Consider the following 16690-nt stretch of genomic DNA (forward strand, 5'->3'; position numbering starts at 1 on the left):
GAGGCGCGGCGCTGCGGCCACCCGGCAGGTGAGAAGCCGCGGGCCCCAGGAGGAGCACGGCCCCACCGGGCCGGGGAGGCTGGCGGGTTAGCGCGGAGCGCCGCCGTGCTGAGCCAGGCCCGCCGCCGCGCACCTGCGCTCCTGGCGCGTCCTGCGGGGAGGCCGTCTCGCCCGACCTTGCCGGCTCCCAGGCTCTGCCGGGCCTGTGGACCCCCACTCACCGCCCCTGCCCAGGCTGAGCCCTCACCCCGCAACCCTCTGCCGATTCCTTTACAGGCTTCCCAGGCTCGCCTAGTAAGGAGGACTCTTTACTTTGGGGAACCATGGCCAGTGCCTGCCCAGGGGTCGACGTCCCTCCCGCTAGTCTCCCACTCCACTCCCTGGCTGAACCCTTCCCACTCTGTGCTCAAGCAGGCCGGCTCCACGGCCTCCCACCCCTCCCATCAAATGGCCCGGGTCTTCCCTACCCGACCCCTGGGCTGCAGCTACTTTGGGCCTCAAGAGGTATGAGTAGTTCAACTAGAAAGAGCCAAGAGCCGGGGCTTTGAAATTAGATTAGTGACCTCAGGCGAGTCAGCTAACCTCCCTGACGTTTTCCTTGCTCTCTGTGAGGATAAGGCTCTGAAAGTGCCTGCCCTGGAGGAACTCGAGGCATCATGAGGAAATAAATGGATTGGAAAAATCCAGGTCACGAATTGACTTGTAAAAGCTCGTAGAAAATGTTTTAATATTTGCTAATAATTGAAACAGCTCACTAGATTAATAGAGGCTCTTCGCACGTGTTGAGAAATCATTGCCACTGTACAATAAATTTTCATTTCCTATTCCTTTCTTACTACTTACTTCAGTGTCCCTCCTCAGTTGTAACAAGATGCATGTGAATTCATTTTGTCTTACTGTGGCTAATATGCATACTTAAGATTGGTGTTCCAACTTAAAATCTTTCTGATTTTATGACTTTTATCACATCTTTCAGGACCTACGTATGGTCCCAGAGATAAAGAGCAGCTTGTATGCTTGCATGGATAATAACTGTGGTAACACTTATTTACTACCGAGGAGTAACAAGTAGGTTTTAATTTACTCCCCTCTCCAAATCACTGTTGTATATTTCAGCCATCATAACTTCATTTTAAGTTATGATCTCAGCCTCTCTCTTAAAGTTCCAGGAGTTGGTACCAAAACCTGGGTTTAGTTCCCCCCCCATTCCCTTTATTGCTCCAAAAGTTTCTCTGCCAAAATCTTCTGTTTTCTGCTTATCCTCCCTTTTCTCTTCCCAGACCCTGATTCCTTTTTTTTTTCTTCCTAATAATCCCAATTGGAGTGATTTATAATTACTTTATACTGGAACTGTAATTATGAGGCTTGCCATAAAGGTATACAGAACTGTGTGTGTGTGTGTGTGTTTGTATCTGTCTCTATACAGATAGGTAGATAGATGTATAGGTTAAGTATCCCTTATGCGAAATGCTTGGGACCAGAAGTGTTTTGGACTTCAGTTTTTTTTTTTTGTTTTTTTTTTTTCCATATTTTGGAATATTTGCATTATACTTACCAGTTAAGCATCCATAATCTGGAAATCCAAAATCCAAAATGCTCCAATGAGCATTTCTTTTGAGTGTCATATCAGCACTCAAAAAGTTTCAGATTTTGGAGCATTTTGGATTTTGGGTTTCTGGATTAGGGATATTCAACCTGTATATATATTAATAGAGATATATTAGAATCTTGGTTCCAGGAACTTTTAGTTAGAAAAGGATTGCAGTACCTACTTCATAGGATTATTGTGAGAATGAAATAAAGTTTGATAACTTACGTAAAACCTCTAGTGTAATTGCCTAGCATGTGATAACCTCCCCCAAAACTATAGCGACTGTAATTATCTTCTGACCTGGGGATCCCTCCCTTGATTCATTTGCTGTTCTGTTAAGCTTGGTGAAGAGTGTGGGCTTTGAAGAGCACCTGCTGAGGTTCAGATCCATGCTCTACCACTTTAAGTGATCTCTCGCTGACTCAGTTTCTTCACCTGCAAAATGAAGTTGTTATACTAGCTACTTCAGGGTTGTTGTGAGGCTTCAATAAGTTAATAATGTGGTGCACTGAGAACAGTGCCTGACACAGCATAAGCACTTGGTAAAATTAATGTAATGATACTGAAATTATATTGCCATTATTATTTCCTGACCTGGAATTTTTCTTTTTAAAAAAAATGTATTGAAAAATTTAAAATTTATTGAAAAACGTAACTGTACAAAAGGTAAAAGTTACTTCTGAGCTCCTCCAAATCATCCTTTTTCCTCCTGCCTCTTTCCTTGACTAATGTTAGTGCCTCATCATCTCATTTTCCCCTAGACAACCCCCTTCCCAAATATCTTCTAACCTGGGATCGTCTTAGTTTCTGTTATCCCACTTCTTCATTATTATCCACTCACTCTTTGTGTCTCTTAGCACCATAATTCCAAACTCTTCATCCTTCTGATTTCCCCAGATCAAATTGCTGCATCCCTCTTCACCCCTCTTCATTTCTCTGAAGAGGAAACCCTTTGGGGGGCCATGGGGAGGCATTGCTATAGACACTAGTATCACCTCTCTGCTCTTCCTGCTTCCTTAAATTGGGTTTTCTCTTCCACTTCTGTTTTCATAAATTGACCCCGATCAATTAGCAATTTTTAAAAAAACAGTAAAAAGTTATCTTTTTCACTACATAGGTATTAAAAGTTTCAGAAACGGGTATACAGTCTTTCAGTGGAAACAGTAAGAGCTATCCATTATTATTTTTTTTAAAGGAGAGTACAGGAAAGTTGATCTCACATTCCAATGAAGAAATTGACCATATTGTTATAATCCACACTACGTGACCATTAAGAATATAGAAGAGGTTATCTTCTTCCTTGATGAAGGATACCAGTTAGTTATATGATCTCCCAGGAGTGATATTTTGTCTTGTACTCAGTGGCATGGCTGTACCTGTTGTTAAATTCTAGGAGACTTCCATATTGGGTAGTCCATAGCTGCTGCTTGGAGCCCCCTGGTAGTTCCCCAGTGACCCGGCACATTTCTCTGTGTCCCCTTAATCTAGCAACTAAAGGGTTAACAGTAGGAGGCCCCTGGATTCCAGCTTCAGCTTGTGGTTAATTATTCTGAACATCAACCCTGGACCTCCCCAATGCCATTGGTTATTCATAACATGTTGGATTAAAGCAAATGCTTTTTGGTTGTCAAGAGCATAGTACCATTTCCAAGGAACAACTTGGTCTGTCCCAGTGGAAACATCTTTGGGAGCAGGATGGGCACCAGGCCACACAGGGCTTTGAGGTTTGGGACAACATAGATTTGTGTGAGAGTACATTATATCTTATTGCAAAATAGAGGGAAGAAAAAGGTTAAAAAGGGAAAGAAGGCACAAGTTTATGTTATTCTTTTAAAGTAGAGGCCATGTCTTAGTCGACTGTCTTTGTGCCCTTGGCCCCTAGCATGATGCTGGCACATAGTATGCGTATAGTTAACATAAACTGAGTGAATGAATGCAGGAATGAGTGCATACCTCCTTCTTTACCACGAGGATATTCCTGTTGGAATAATGGTAATTCACATTTATACAGCAGTTTAAAGAGTTTGCAAAGTGGTATTTCACACCTTATAAATTTCCAATATATTTCTGGCACCCTTTGTTACTGGCCAGACACACACACACACACACACACACACCCAAAAGATATGCAGTTGGCTAAGAAATCTCAAGTGGTGAAAAGAAATTATAAATACCAGGAAATAAAAGGATTCTTCCAAGGGAAAGTAATAGGATTTGTTAACAATTTGTGGGAATTATGCAAAGGGCCACGTTATGCATCAGTACCCTCCTGCTTATTTTTCAAGCAAATGCTGTTTCTTGCCTCAGTCCCTCTGCTGTAAAAACCTACCCGCATCCTCACAGCCTGTCTGTCCTACTCCCTGCCCCTCACTTTCACCCAGCTAGCTCCTACTCACCAAAGCTCCCTTTATCCTTTTCCAGCCCCCTCCCAGGTTGGATTAGGTTCCCCTCCTCTGTGCTTCCATAGCACCCTTTAACCACATTAGGCCGTAATTACACAGGTTGATCTCCTCCAACTAGATTGTGATCTCTTTAGCAAAGAGGTTATTATGTCCTTGTATATCTCCTGTGCCTGGCACGGAAATGTTTCTGTGAGTAACACCTGCACACCCTCAATCAGAATCTCAAGGGGTCAGACCCAGGAATCTGCTCTCCAGGTGATACTTAAACTTGTTTGAAAACCACTGTGTCGAAAAACTAAAAATTAGTTGGGCTTTGTGAGGAGAAATGCTTTCTGTGCACCAGGTCAGAGCTGAAATTTTCTTGTGCTTTTGTGAAAAATAATAAGATCACTGTACTAATTCCTTCCTGTTTCTCCATTAATCCCTTTCTGTTTCTGGGTTTGCATTTTTGTGTACAGGCTTATCTGCCTTGGGCCCCTTTTGTCACATGTCGCTCATCTGTGAGTTGAGACCCTGACTCCCTTCCCAGTGAGCATTTTTGGGGAACAGAAGGAAGAGACGTTTCTCTCTGAAGATGAACTCAACAGACCACCTTCAGGATGCCCCCAATGCCACCTTGCTACCCGTACCTCACCAGCAGGGAGGAAACGGCACCTCTCTCCAGGAGGACCTTCAGGATCTCATCCACACCGCCACTTTGGTGACCTGCACTTTTCTGCTCGCACTCATCTTCTGCCTGGGCTCTTATGGCAACTTCATTGTCTTCTTGTCCTTCTTTGATCCAGCCTTCAGGAAATTCAGAACCAACTTTGATTTCATGATCCTGAACCTGTCCTTCTGTGACCTCTTCATTTGTGGGGTGACGGCCCCCATGTTCACCTTCGTGTTATTCTCCAGCTCAGCCAGCAGTATCCCGGATGCTTTCTGCTTCACCTTCCATCTCACCAGTTCAGGCTTCATCATCATGTCCCTCAAGATGGTGGCGGTGATTGCTCTACACCGGCTCCGAATGGTGTTGGGGAAGCAGCCTAATCGCACGGCCTCCTTTCCCTGCACCTTGCTCCTCACTCTGCTTCTCTGGGCCACCAGTTTCTCCCTTGCCACATTGGCTACCATGAAAACCAACAAATCCCATCTCTGTCTTCCCATGTCCAGTCTGATGGCTGGAGAAGGGAAAGCCATTCTGTCTCTCTATGTGGTCGACTTCACGTTTTGTGTTGCTGTGGTCTCTGTCTCTTACATTATGATTGCTCAGACCCTGCGGAAAAATGCTCAAGTCAGAAAGTGCCCCCCTGTAATCACAGTTGATGCTTCCAGACCACAGACTTTCATGGGGGCCCCTGTGAAGGGAGGTCGAGATCCCATCCAACGTACCATGCCGGCTCTTTATAGGAACCAAAATTACAACAAACTGCAGCACGTTCAGACCCATGGATACACCAAGAGTCCCAACCAGCTGCCAACCCTTGCAGCCAGCAGACTCCAGCTGGTGTCAGCCATCAACCTCTCCACCGCTAAGGATTCCAAAGCCGTGGTCACCTGTGTGGTCATTGTGCTGTCGGTCCTGGTATGCTGTCTTCCACTGGGGATTTCCTTGGTACAGGTGGTTCTGTCCAGCAATGGGAGCTTCATCCTTTACCAGTTTGAACTGTTTGGATTTACCCTTATATTTCTCAAGTCAGGACTAAATCCTTTTATATATTCTCGGAACAGTGCAGGGCTTAGAAGGAAAGTGCTCTGGTGCCTCCAATATGTAGGCCTGGGTTTTTTCTGCTGCAAACAGAAGACTCGACTTCGAGCCATGGGAAAAGGGAACCTCGAAATCAACAGAAACAAATCCTCCCATCATGAAACAAACTCTGCCTACATGTTGTCTCCAAAGCCTCAGAAGAAATTTGTGGACCAGGCTTGTGGCCCAAGTCATTCAAAGGAAAGTGTGGTAAGTCCCAAGATCTCTGCTGGACATCAACACTGTGGTCAAAGCAGCTCAACCCCCATCAACACTCGGATTGAACCGTACTATAGCATCTATAACAGCAGTCCCTCCCAAGAGGAGAGCAGCCCACAAAACTTACAGCCAGTAAACTCTTTTGGATTTGCCAATTCATATATTGCCATGCATTATACCACCACTGATTTAATGCAGGAATATGACAGCACTTCAGTCAAGCAGATTCCAGTCTCCTCTGTCTGAAGTCGTGGAGGCTACAGAATCTTGTGTCAATGGTTTTTGTTTCTGATACTAATTGATTTTTTAAAAAACTTTTTGAAATCAGTGGAGATCAAAACTTAAAGATCCAGCTAGAGAGTTGGCAGTTATGATTTTCTTTTGTCTGAAGTGTTAATATCTTTTTTCTTAAAGATCCAGCTAGAGAGTTGGCAGTTATGATTTTCTTTTGTCTGAAGTGTTAATATCTCTTTTTGTGTGTGTGTGTGTGTGTGTGTGTGTGTGGCAGGTGGCTGTTAAGGGGATCCGAACTGTATCTATTGGTTTGCTATGTAGTTGTCTTGACACTTTAAGATTTGATATAAAAGTTTATTATTTAGATTTTTACACTGACCTGTGCCCCAATCTTGTATACTAAACCTTTACAGAGATGCCAAGAATGATTATGCTACTACGTGAAAGTAGAAAACCAACTAATTGTGATCATTTGAGTCAGTGTTATGGGTCTTCAAAGTATATATTGGTTGGACTTTTTATTTATTTATTTTTTATTTTAATTTTTTTAAAAAAGATGATCGGTAAGGGGATCTTAACCCTTGACTTGGTGGTGTCAGCACCACGCTCAGCCGGTGAGCGAACCGTCCATCCCTATATGGGATCCGAACCCGGGGCCTTGGTGTTATCAGCACCGCACTCTCCCGAGTGAGCCACGGGCCGGCCCTTGGTTGGACTTTTTAAAAGAATATGAAGGTATGATCTTTGCTGAGGTGTTATTTTTATTAATTGAATTATAAAGTTTGATTTTAGAAGTGTTGATACACTTTTTTTGGTAGCAGGTTGACTTGAATAAATAATATATTGTTAAAGCAGAAAATCAAATATATTACCTGTAACTCTGTCGTTACCAAAAATGTTCGCACAGGCATTACGTACTTTCTTTCCATAAGGAAATGGACTCAGAATATAGTATTATGATTATTGCCATTTCTTATTATAGGCATTTTGTGTCAATTGAGTAGCAATATAGTTTTTTTAAAAAGAAAGATGTTTTTGCTTGTTAAAGGTGGATTAATTATTCTTTCTCAGAATGATCTTATCCAAGAATCCTAGTGAAGAGGATTGAATCTATAGTAGAGGTGCAGTATTCCTTGGAGAGTAGGCGCTACTGTGGTCATCTTAGGCAGGGTGTTGTTATGAGGGAAGCAGTGTGGGCTACTTGTCCTGCGTTAGGCAATCTTTATTATTGTTTAACAAGGCCTGGAGATGAGATTGAGAGTGTTCTATGTTTTCCCTCTGTGTGAGAAGAGTTTATTACCCACCTGACAGTATCCAAATGACTATTTAGAAATAACTTCTTTTTGACTTTATTTATATATTATTATGGTAGAAAACTTTTCATAAACTGTTTTCAGACTTTTATTTCTCTCCCATTAATCTTAAACTTGAAATGGGCAGTAGGGAAAAGTAGCTGAAGGATTTCTATACCTTAAGCTAGTTTTAATTATGTACTTTGTGATTCCTAGCATAACAACTGTGAAGTCATACTTTTATGTAAAAATATTTTCATTACACAGTATTTGAACTCATTAGAATTTTGGAACTCTAGCTGTTAGGCACACACAAGATGAGCATCAAGATACAGAACCTATCTTTATAAGGTGTTATATTCAAGAATTACTATTGCAGACTAGAAGGTACCTTGTTTTTTGGATGAAAGGCACTTGATTTATAGTGCACTCCCCCAGACTGTTTCCAGAGAAGCATTGAGAAGACAGTAGATACTCAGCTAGGACTCTGCTTAGCCTTGTCTAACAACTTGTATCTTCCCATATTGATGAGTCATTTCTATTTTCTGAGATTTAAATATGAGGTATAGGTTTTATTTTGTTTTTACATTCACGTTTTAGGACTAAGCGACTTACCTACCTCCTCCATCACTCCCCCCTTCACTCCCTTCTTGCCCTTTCTTTATTTTTGCTATTAAATTTTATAACAGAACGGAAAATATCCATTCTCACTTTTTTTTTTTTGTAATTGAATACTATTTTTGGAAGTCACAATTACCTATTTCAATTGTGCTTTTATACTTTTTACTATGACACTTTTCATTTAGCCATGAGATAGGCTAGTATATTACCTGTTTTTAACAAAGAATTAAGAATTCTGATATCCTCTCCCAAGATCATTTGAAGAATTGTGGCAAATTAGGAATTAGGCTTTTGTCTTAATTCAAACCTGGTATTTATTCCAATATGCCAAACAGCTTTATAATTAATAACATTAATCAAGGAGATATTTCATACTTTTTTTTTTTCCTTTTTGTCTTTTTTCGTGACCGGCAATGGATCGCAACCCTCAGTGTCGCTCCCGGACCGGACCGGGACCAGCAACGGGATCGCAACCCTCGGTGTTGCGCCCGCACCTCGCTCAGCCAGTGAGTGGCCGGTCTGTATGTGGGATCTGAACCCTCGGCGGGAGCGTCGCCGCGCTCCCAAGCGGCGCACTGTAGCAGTGCACCACCGGGCAGGCCCCTCACACTTTTTAAGTACATATTTCTTTCTTTTTTTTTTTTTTTAAAAGATGACCGGTAAGGGGATCTTAACCCTTGACTTGGTGTTGTCAGCACCACGCTCACCCAGTGAGCCAACCGTCCATCCCTATGTGGGATCCGAACCCATGGCCTTGGTGTTATCAGCACTGCACTCTGCCGAGTGAGCCACGGGCCGGCCCCATATTTCTTTTTTTTAGCCAGGCATTTCAAATGTGATTTAATAAAAGGTTAAATGAAAAGGCACTTTTATTTGTAAAATTTAAAATACCAGGTTTCCTTTGTGACCTTTGAGTTTGAGATGATTTGACCAGCATATGGGGCCCATCTTTGGGAGGTAAAAATTATAGCATAAAGAAAACTAAGCATGTGCATATAGTCTCTTTATGCTTATCAAGAAATTATTGGTTTAACTTGCATGAAATACATAGTGGGCTAGATTTGTAGCCCCCATAACTATATCTATATGTATATCTATATGTATATGTAGATATAGATATATAGATACAGATAAATATATAACTTGTCTTTTCATAAGTTATATATATCTTTATAACTACATTGTGATGATATAGGTGTGGATAGACATACACAACTTGTCTCTTCATAAGGGCTAAAATGAGAACTAAAAGTAATGAGAATTCAGTTGAATATGATTAATTAGCAGGGTACATTAATTAGTTCTCTTTATGCTTTACTGTGATGCAAGGTATGTGATGTATTTAAAACATTTTATAATGATTGTTTTTATGTTAACCATTAGGCCAGATTTGTATTTCTGATGCTTTTATTGTTCTTTTGAAATAATGTTTGGAAAATAAAAGTATTGAAAATTCTAACATTTCTGAGCATTGAATTGCAGTATGATGACTTTCCTGTCCAATCATTTAAAAATCACCAGAGCATAGCAATGATCATCTTTGTATAACGGATAACAATGTGTCGAACCCCAGAAAGAATCATTTTCCTTAAGAAATGAAATAGCTTGTTTGATGACCACATTTTGTATCATATATGCTCAAACTAACCAAGAATTGTTAATTCCAAAGGTTAATTATTAAACTAACTTTCTTGCCCAGTGGAAAGACAGATAAATGAACATTTCAACAACTTCTTTAAAATGAAATTAACCTGGAAAAAGATATGAAATTTTGGAATTTTTAGTTTATCAATCAGGGTTCAGTTTTAAAAATCAGAAAACAATATATGTAGGAAAGGATTTAAAATAGGAAATTAGATGTCTACAAAATTATTAGATGGTCAGGGCTCTATGATGGGTCTTTAGGAAATATTCCACAATAAACACTACCAGCCTAACCAGCCAGAAATGCTACTTCTTCTGGTACAAGCAACAAGGGAGAGTCAGGAAGCTTTCCCTGGACTTTTGACTTCAAGGGAATACTGATGAAGTTGTCAACAGGGGATCAGGAAGCTGCTGCTACTGGCACTACCTCCACAACTGACCCTTTTGACAACTTATAAAACAAGTGGCTGAGCATCAAAATACTGCTGCAGAAAATATTTGGCACCTTGCATTTATCAGGTGGAACCTAATTTGCTTCTAGCTTCAGGGGAATCAGGCAAGTGCAGTTTTACACTAAGAAGGTATACTAAAAGGAGGTTCTGAACAGATACTGGGTTCCAATCCACTCTGTCCACAATGATCCACCTTCTTGGTACTCAACACTTATATACACACCTCTAGCTTTACTTCGAAACAACAGCAATAGCAACACCACCATTCTCCCTTTTGAAATAATGCAACTTCTCTCATTTAAACAAAAATATGCTTACTTTCCTCCAGAAGAAAGATGTAAAGTCTGATCGATCACTCTTTCTCAATGATGTTCATTATTCTTCTAGTTCAGTCAGAAATCCCAACTTGGTATTCTGTGACCTAAGAACTAAATTATAAAGTTTGCTACCAACAAACACATTTTATATAAAGTAGCAGGGAAAATGGGTAAAAGAGAGGAAATTGGTTGAAATGTTTTGTACACACGCGCACACGCACGCGCACACACACTCAACCCTGGATAAAGTAGAATCTATGCTTGCTTGCCTCTTTAACTGGTCAGGAAGCTGTGGTTGGCATTTTATACCTTCCTTCCTCTGCTCCCTGTTTCCTATTTCTTTGCCCTTAGCCAGTATATCATGCAGTCTGAGAAAATAAGTAAATTGTATAAAATAGTGAAGGTAATGAAGTACGAAGAAAACAAAATTGAGGAAACATAAGTAGGATTACAGAAATAAAAACAGTAAGAAAATAAATGGAGGGATGGCCAGTTAGCTCACTTGGGAGAGCGTGGTGCTGATGACACCAGGGTCAACAGTTCAGATCCCCTTACTGGTCAGCCACAGAAAAAATAAAATAAATGGAAATGTTTAATTAATGTCATTTATACAAGACAAAAATCCTTGAACTAAAAAAAAAAAAAGCCAAAAAATATATACAAAATTGTTACTTAGAATAAACAGTAAAAATTAAGAGACAGGCAAAAGTAGACAAACCTCCATGAATAAAGAGAAGAGAAGAGGGCAGCAACATTAACATCAGAGTAGAACTGAAAGCAAAAGCCACACGATAGAAGATAGCTAATACTGATAAGAGGAACAGCCAAATAATAAAACGATAACAGGTGTTCATTCATTCAACAGATATTTGTTGAATGTGAAGAGTCTTCAAAAAGTTCAAGGAAAGATTCAGATTATCTTTTAATTCCGTTTTTCCACGAACTTCTTGAAGTACCCTCATACTACGTGGCAGGAACTTGAGATACATTGGTGAACACAAGAGACGAAGTTCCTACTCCCGTGACACATGATGCTGAGGAAGACGAGATAAGCAGATAGACAAATATGTAATCTTCAAGTTGTGCTATGTGCTAGGAAGAAAAATCAAGCAATAACGGCAGAGAAAGTGTTGGGGGGTGTTGTTTTTACATAGGGAGATACACATGTTGTTTTTACATAGGGAGAACACATTTCAGCATGTTTATGGAGATAGGCAAAGAGAGAAGAGTGAGCTAGGTGAAGAGTGGCAGGAAATGAGGTAGCCAGGAGCCAGATAATGTAGGGCCTTTTGTAGCATTTCACTAGTGTTTTAAATTTTTATTATGCACAGGATGGAAGATCACGGTAAGACTGAGAGCAGAGGCTTAACAAAATCAGACATGTCAAAAACAACAAAATGCGTGAAATCTGTTAGAAATACAAGAAGAAATGGACAGAAACACAAAGTGGGAGATTTTATTTTTTTATTTTTAATTTTGTGGCAGCCGTCCAGTTCAGGGATCAGAACCCGTCACGTTGGTTACAATACTGTGCTCTAACCAACTGAGCTAACCAGCCGGCCCCGCAGTGGGAGATTTTAACACCCAACTAAGTCTAGGATGGATCAAAAAGACAAAAGTAATTTTGTGGCAGCCGTCCAGTTCAGGGATCAGAACCCGTCACGTTGGTTACAATACTGTGTTCTAACCAACTGAGCTAACCAGCCGGCCCCGCAGTGGGAGATTTTAACACCCAACTAAGTCTAGGATGGATCAAAAAGACAAAAATAATAACATAGACCATTTAAAGAACATAATTAGAAGATAGAATTAATATTTAGGTATATATACAATTTTATACCTCACAGCAAATAAGCTTTTTTTTATATTTTAGTAGAATTATAGAGAAAAAATGATCATATTAATAGACCTCAAAAAAACTCTCAATGGGGGCCAGCCCATGGCTCACTTGGGAGAGTGCGGTGCTGATAACACCAAGGCCACGGGTTCAGATCCCAATATAGGGATGGCCGGTTAGCTCACATGGGAGAGCGTGGTGCTGACAACACCAAGCCAAGGGTTAAGATCCGCTTACCAGTCATCTTTAAAAAAAAAAAAGCAACAAACTCTCAATGAAATAGAAGTGCTGAGGCATTCCCTCATCTCAGTTTAATAAAAAATTAACAATGATATACACACAAAAACCCTACAGTTACTTGGAATAAAAATAAGTCTACTAAACATCAAACAGTGTCAACGATGAAACTAATATTAGAGTAATACTATTTGAAAGATAACATAAACAAGAATCCCACATATAATCTTGTAATATGAAACCAGAACTAGCGTCACAAGCAAATTTCATGGCCTTAAGTTCTAGTTATTCATCCATCCATCCATCATCCATCTCCCCCACCCCACCGGGTTCTATAAATCTATCTTATGTTTTCATTCTTTTTTTCATGTCTCTTCCATGCTTTTTTCTCTCATCTTTCTTGCACTTTTTGGACTAAACAATATTTGTCTTATTTCATTTTCCCTTCCTCTGATATGAAAGATATACATTCTATTTTTTTTTTTTTTTTTTAAAGATGACCGGTAAGGGGATCTTAACCCTTGACTTGGTGTTGTCAGCACCACGCTCACCCAGTGAGCCAACCGGCCATCCCTATATGGGATCCGAACCCGTGGCCTTGGTGTTATCAGCACCACACTCTCCTGAGTGAGCCACGGGCCGGCCCTTATTTTTATTTTTAACATGAGAAGACATTATAGTTATTATTTTATATACTCAATATTCATTTATATTTGCCCATATATTTACCACATTTCTTGCTCACCATTCCTTCTTGCATCTCAAACCTTAATTTGGGATCAATTTCTTTCTTTCTTTTTTTTTTTTAAAAAGATGACAGGTAAGGGGATCTTAACCCTTGACTTGGTGTTGTCAACACCTTGCTCAGCTAGTGAGCCAACCAGCCATCCCTATATAGGATCCGAACCCGTGGCCTTGGTGTTATCAGCACCGCACTCTCCCGAGTGAGCCACGGGCCGGCCCGGGATCAATTTCTTTCTGCCTTAAGTATATCGTTTAGAATTTCTTTTTTGTTGTTTGTTTTTGTTTTTTTGGTGGCTGGGCAGAATGAAGAATTTCTTTTAATGTTACCCTTCCCCCTCTATTTTAATGTTACTTCTTCCCCCTTTATTTTAATTTACCTTTTTGTTAGTGAATTATCTGTTTCTGTTTTCTGGAAACATTTTTATTTTGCCCTCATTCTTAAAAGACTTTTTTTTTCTAAGTAAAGAATTCTTTATTTTATCTTTTAGTATATTAAAGGTATTATTTCATTGTTGCTATTACAAATTCAGCTGTTAAACTACATGCTACTTATTTGAATATCATCTTTCCACCCCACTTCACCCCCCAGCTCCTTTTATTTTTTGGTCTTTGGTGTTTTGCAGTGTTTAATGTGCTATGTGTCTTTTTAGTTATCTTGGGATTTAAGTCCAACAGGGCTGGCCAGCTCGGGGAAACAATCCCTTGACCTTGGTGTTACAAGGCAGCACTCTAACCAAATGAGCCAACCAGCCAAGCTTGATGATCTTTTTTTTTTTTTTTTGAACGGTAAGGGAATCGTAACCCTTGGCTTGGTGTTGCCCGCACTGCGCTCACGCACCGGCCATCCTATGCAGGATCCGAACCCGCGGCCTCAGCGTTCCCAGCGCCGCACTCTCCAGAGTGAGCCACGGGAGCCCTTGATGATCTTTCTTTTAATAGGTGTCTTGCCTGTTATTTTTGCTGGTCTTCCTTCATGGTGTCTTGTTTCCCTCATGCTTTGTTTATTTTTACTGTGAGCTGCTAATTTTCTTTGAAAGTTTTTTGGTGGAAATTCTCACCCCTGGTGGAGAACACTGGCTTAGATGAAGGTAAATTTCTCCATGAAGAACTTGCATTTGCTTCTTTCAGATGCCTAAGTGTATTACCAGTTCAGGACTACTGTAAACTGGGCTTGAAGTTTTTTTGAACTGCCTAGGTGATGTGAGTACATGGGCTGCTTATCTATAAGGCTTGTGGTTACAACCTATAAGGTATAATTGTTTCCATTTCTCTGTTAACTTCTAAGACAACTTTTCTTGAGGTCCCCTGTATGTGGGGTAGAGTGCAGTGGGGTAGGTTTACTTCTTGTTTACCCTTACCCTAAGGATGTCGTTCTTGAGGTCCCAGTTTTATGGGGAGTGGGTCTCCTTTTAAGAGGAGGGAGAGGTCATCAAAAATGAACCTCAATTTATCTAAGTTTGGCAGATGCCATCAGAGCAAAAGTATCTACCATCCTTCATTTACCTCTTGGAGTTCTTGATTTCTTTTAAATTTTTGTCTTCTAATTTGTTACTCTCTTATTAGCTTGTTGATGCTTTTAAGAAGCTTTTTATTTTGGAGGGGATTCTGAAGCTGAAATGTTTATTTTTAACTAAGTCATAGAGTTATTATTACCATCAACCTCTCAGCCAAACTGCTCCATTTAATACTACTGCTACTAATATCATCTATATCCATCGAGGGAGGCGTCACTCTGTACCTTACATTATGAGGTGGGTCCTATAATCATTTCCCATTTTACATTTAAGGAAATCAAGGTCTAGAGAAGTTATGTAGCCTGACTCAGGTCCTGCACCTAGTAAGTAGTAGTGATGCAGTGTTTCTCAGCTTTTTTGACCATAATACACCATAATAAGTACATTTTTTAACATAACTCAGTTCATCCACACATACATAAGTTTCATAAAATAATACTCTTACTAAATGCAATACACTCTGTACTCTGATGTTTTCTATTCTTTTCTTTTTAAATTATTTTTTAAATTTTTGAATAATTTCAAACACCACCAATTGAAATAACATTAGAATGAACACCCATACGCCCCTCATTTGGATTCATCGGCTCACATAGACTCATCAATATCTTCCACACTTGCTTTATCTCTTTCTTTATGATACACACTCATTTCACTTTTTCCAAACGTCTGAAAGTACACTTTACTCCTAAATTCTTCAACATGCCTCTCCCAAGTACGGGAACATTTTTCTGTATAACTACAAATCAATATCACATCTAAGAAAATCAACATGTTCCATATTCAGTTTCCCTCAGTTGTTCCAAAAACATTGTTTACATATTTATATTTTAAAATTCAGGATCCAATCAAGGTTTATGGATGTATTTGGCTGTTAAGTTCTGTTTAGTAACCCCCAATCTAGCAGGCAGTTTATTTAGCTGAGTTCAAACTTCAAATCCTGTTCTCCCTGCAGTGAGCAGCCACTGAAATCTCTGTTCAGTTCTTTAGCCTTAGCTGGGTTTCTTGGAGTGGCCCTAGTGCATAAGTAGTTCAGATGTCTGCTAAGGAACTGGGCAGAATTTACATGCATATTTGAGGGCTTTTTCTCTGAATTATCTCCTTGCCAGGATTTTCTCCCTTATGTTCCAGCTGCTATTTTTCTAGTTGCCCTGAACTCTGTCCTCTGATTTCTTAACTATAAAACTGCAGGATTCTACGCCAGTTTTAGTCTAGATGCAGCTCTAACTAGGCCCTGTCTGCAGGTTGAAAGCCATAAAGTGGGAAACCTACCCAGTGCATTGGGTTTCCTTAAAATGTCAATTCCCTTCCAGTTTTTGCTGCCTTGGTTGCTTTTTTCAGCCTCTTGTGTTTTATCCATAGTGATCTGCAGGAAGGTGGGTCCAATATGAACTACTCCATCAACATTGAAAGTAAAACTTCTAATTCTTCATTTTTGCTTTGGAAATTAATTTTCTTTTTTGAGGTGGGTGGCTGGTATGGGGATCCGAACCCTTGACCTTGGTGTTATCAGCACCATGCTCTAACCAACTGAGCTAACCAGTCAGCTCTGGAAATTAACTTTTACGTACATTTTCTCAAAGTGGAGCGTAAAGTTTTTTTCAGCATTAAAAAGTTCATTATTTTGGGCCTGCCCGTGACTCATTCAGGAGAGTGTGGTGCTGATAACACCAAGGCCACGGGTTCGGATCCCATATAGGGATGGCCGGTTGGCTCACTGGGGAGAGCGTGGTGCTGACAACACCAAGTCAAGGATTGAGATCCCCTTACCGGTCATCTTTAAAAAAAATAAAGTTCATTATTTTCATTCCCAGTCACATGCTCCTCCTCCAGCCCAAGGCCTACTAACTGCCAGAG

The 16690-nt window shown here is 40.2% G+C and overlaps 1 protein-coding gene and 1 non-coding gene across 2 annotated transcripts; one reads left to right on the plus strand and one right to left on the minus strand.

Moving 5' to 3' along the window:
- The first annotated feature begins 4380 nt into the window (after positions 1 to 4380).
- On the plus strand, positions 4381 to 6329 carry GPR75 (G protein-coupled receptor 75). Its single transcript, XM_008582597.1, has one exon. It carries the CDS (start codon positions 4568 to 4570, stop codon positions 6185 to 6187), a length of 1620 nt encoding a protein of 539 aa, XP_008580819.1. The 5' UTR covers positions 4381 to 4567; the 3' UTR covers positions 6188 to 6329.
- Positions 6330 to 16303: 9974 nt separating this feature from the next.
- TRNAI-GAU lies at positions 16304 to 16378 on the minus strand. Its single transcript has one exon. It is a non-coding gene; the product is annotated as a tRNA-Ile (tRNA).
- Positions 16379 to 16690: the final 312 nt, after the last annotated feature.

The sequence above is a fragment of the Galeopterus variegatus genome, unplaced genomic scaffold, assembly GCF_000696425.1.
Source record: "Galeopterus variegatus unplaced genomic scaffold, G_variegatus-3.0.2 Scaffold2678, whole genome shotgun sequence".
Lineage (NCBI taxonomy): Eukaryota > Metazoa > Chordata > Mammalia > Dermoptera > Cynocephalidae > Galeopterus > Galeopterus variegatus.

What these genes read in the sequence shown, in the direction of transcription:
- GPR75 (XM_008582597.1), top strand. Translation starts at nt 4,568, where the DNA reads ATGAACTCAACAGACCACCTTCAGGATGCCCCCAATGCCACCTTGCTA.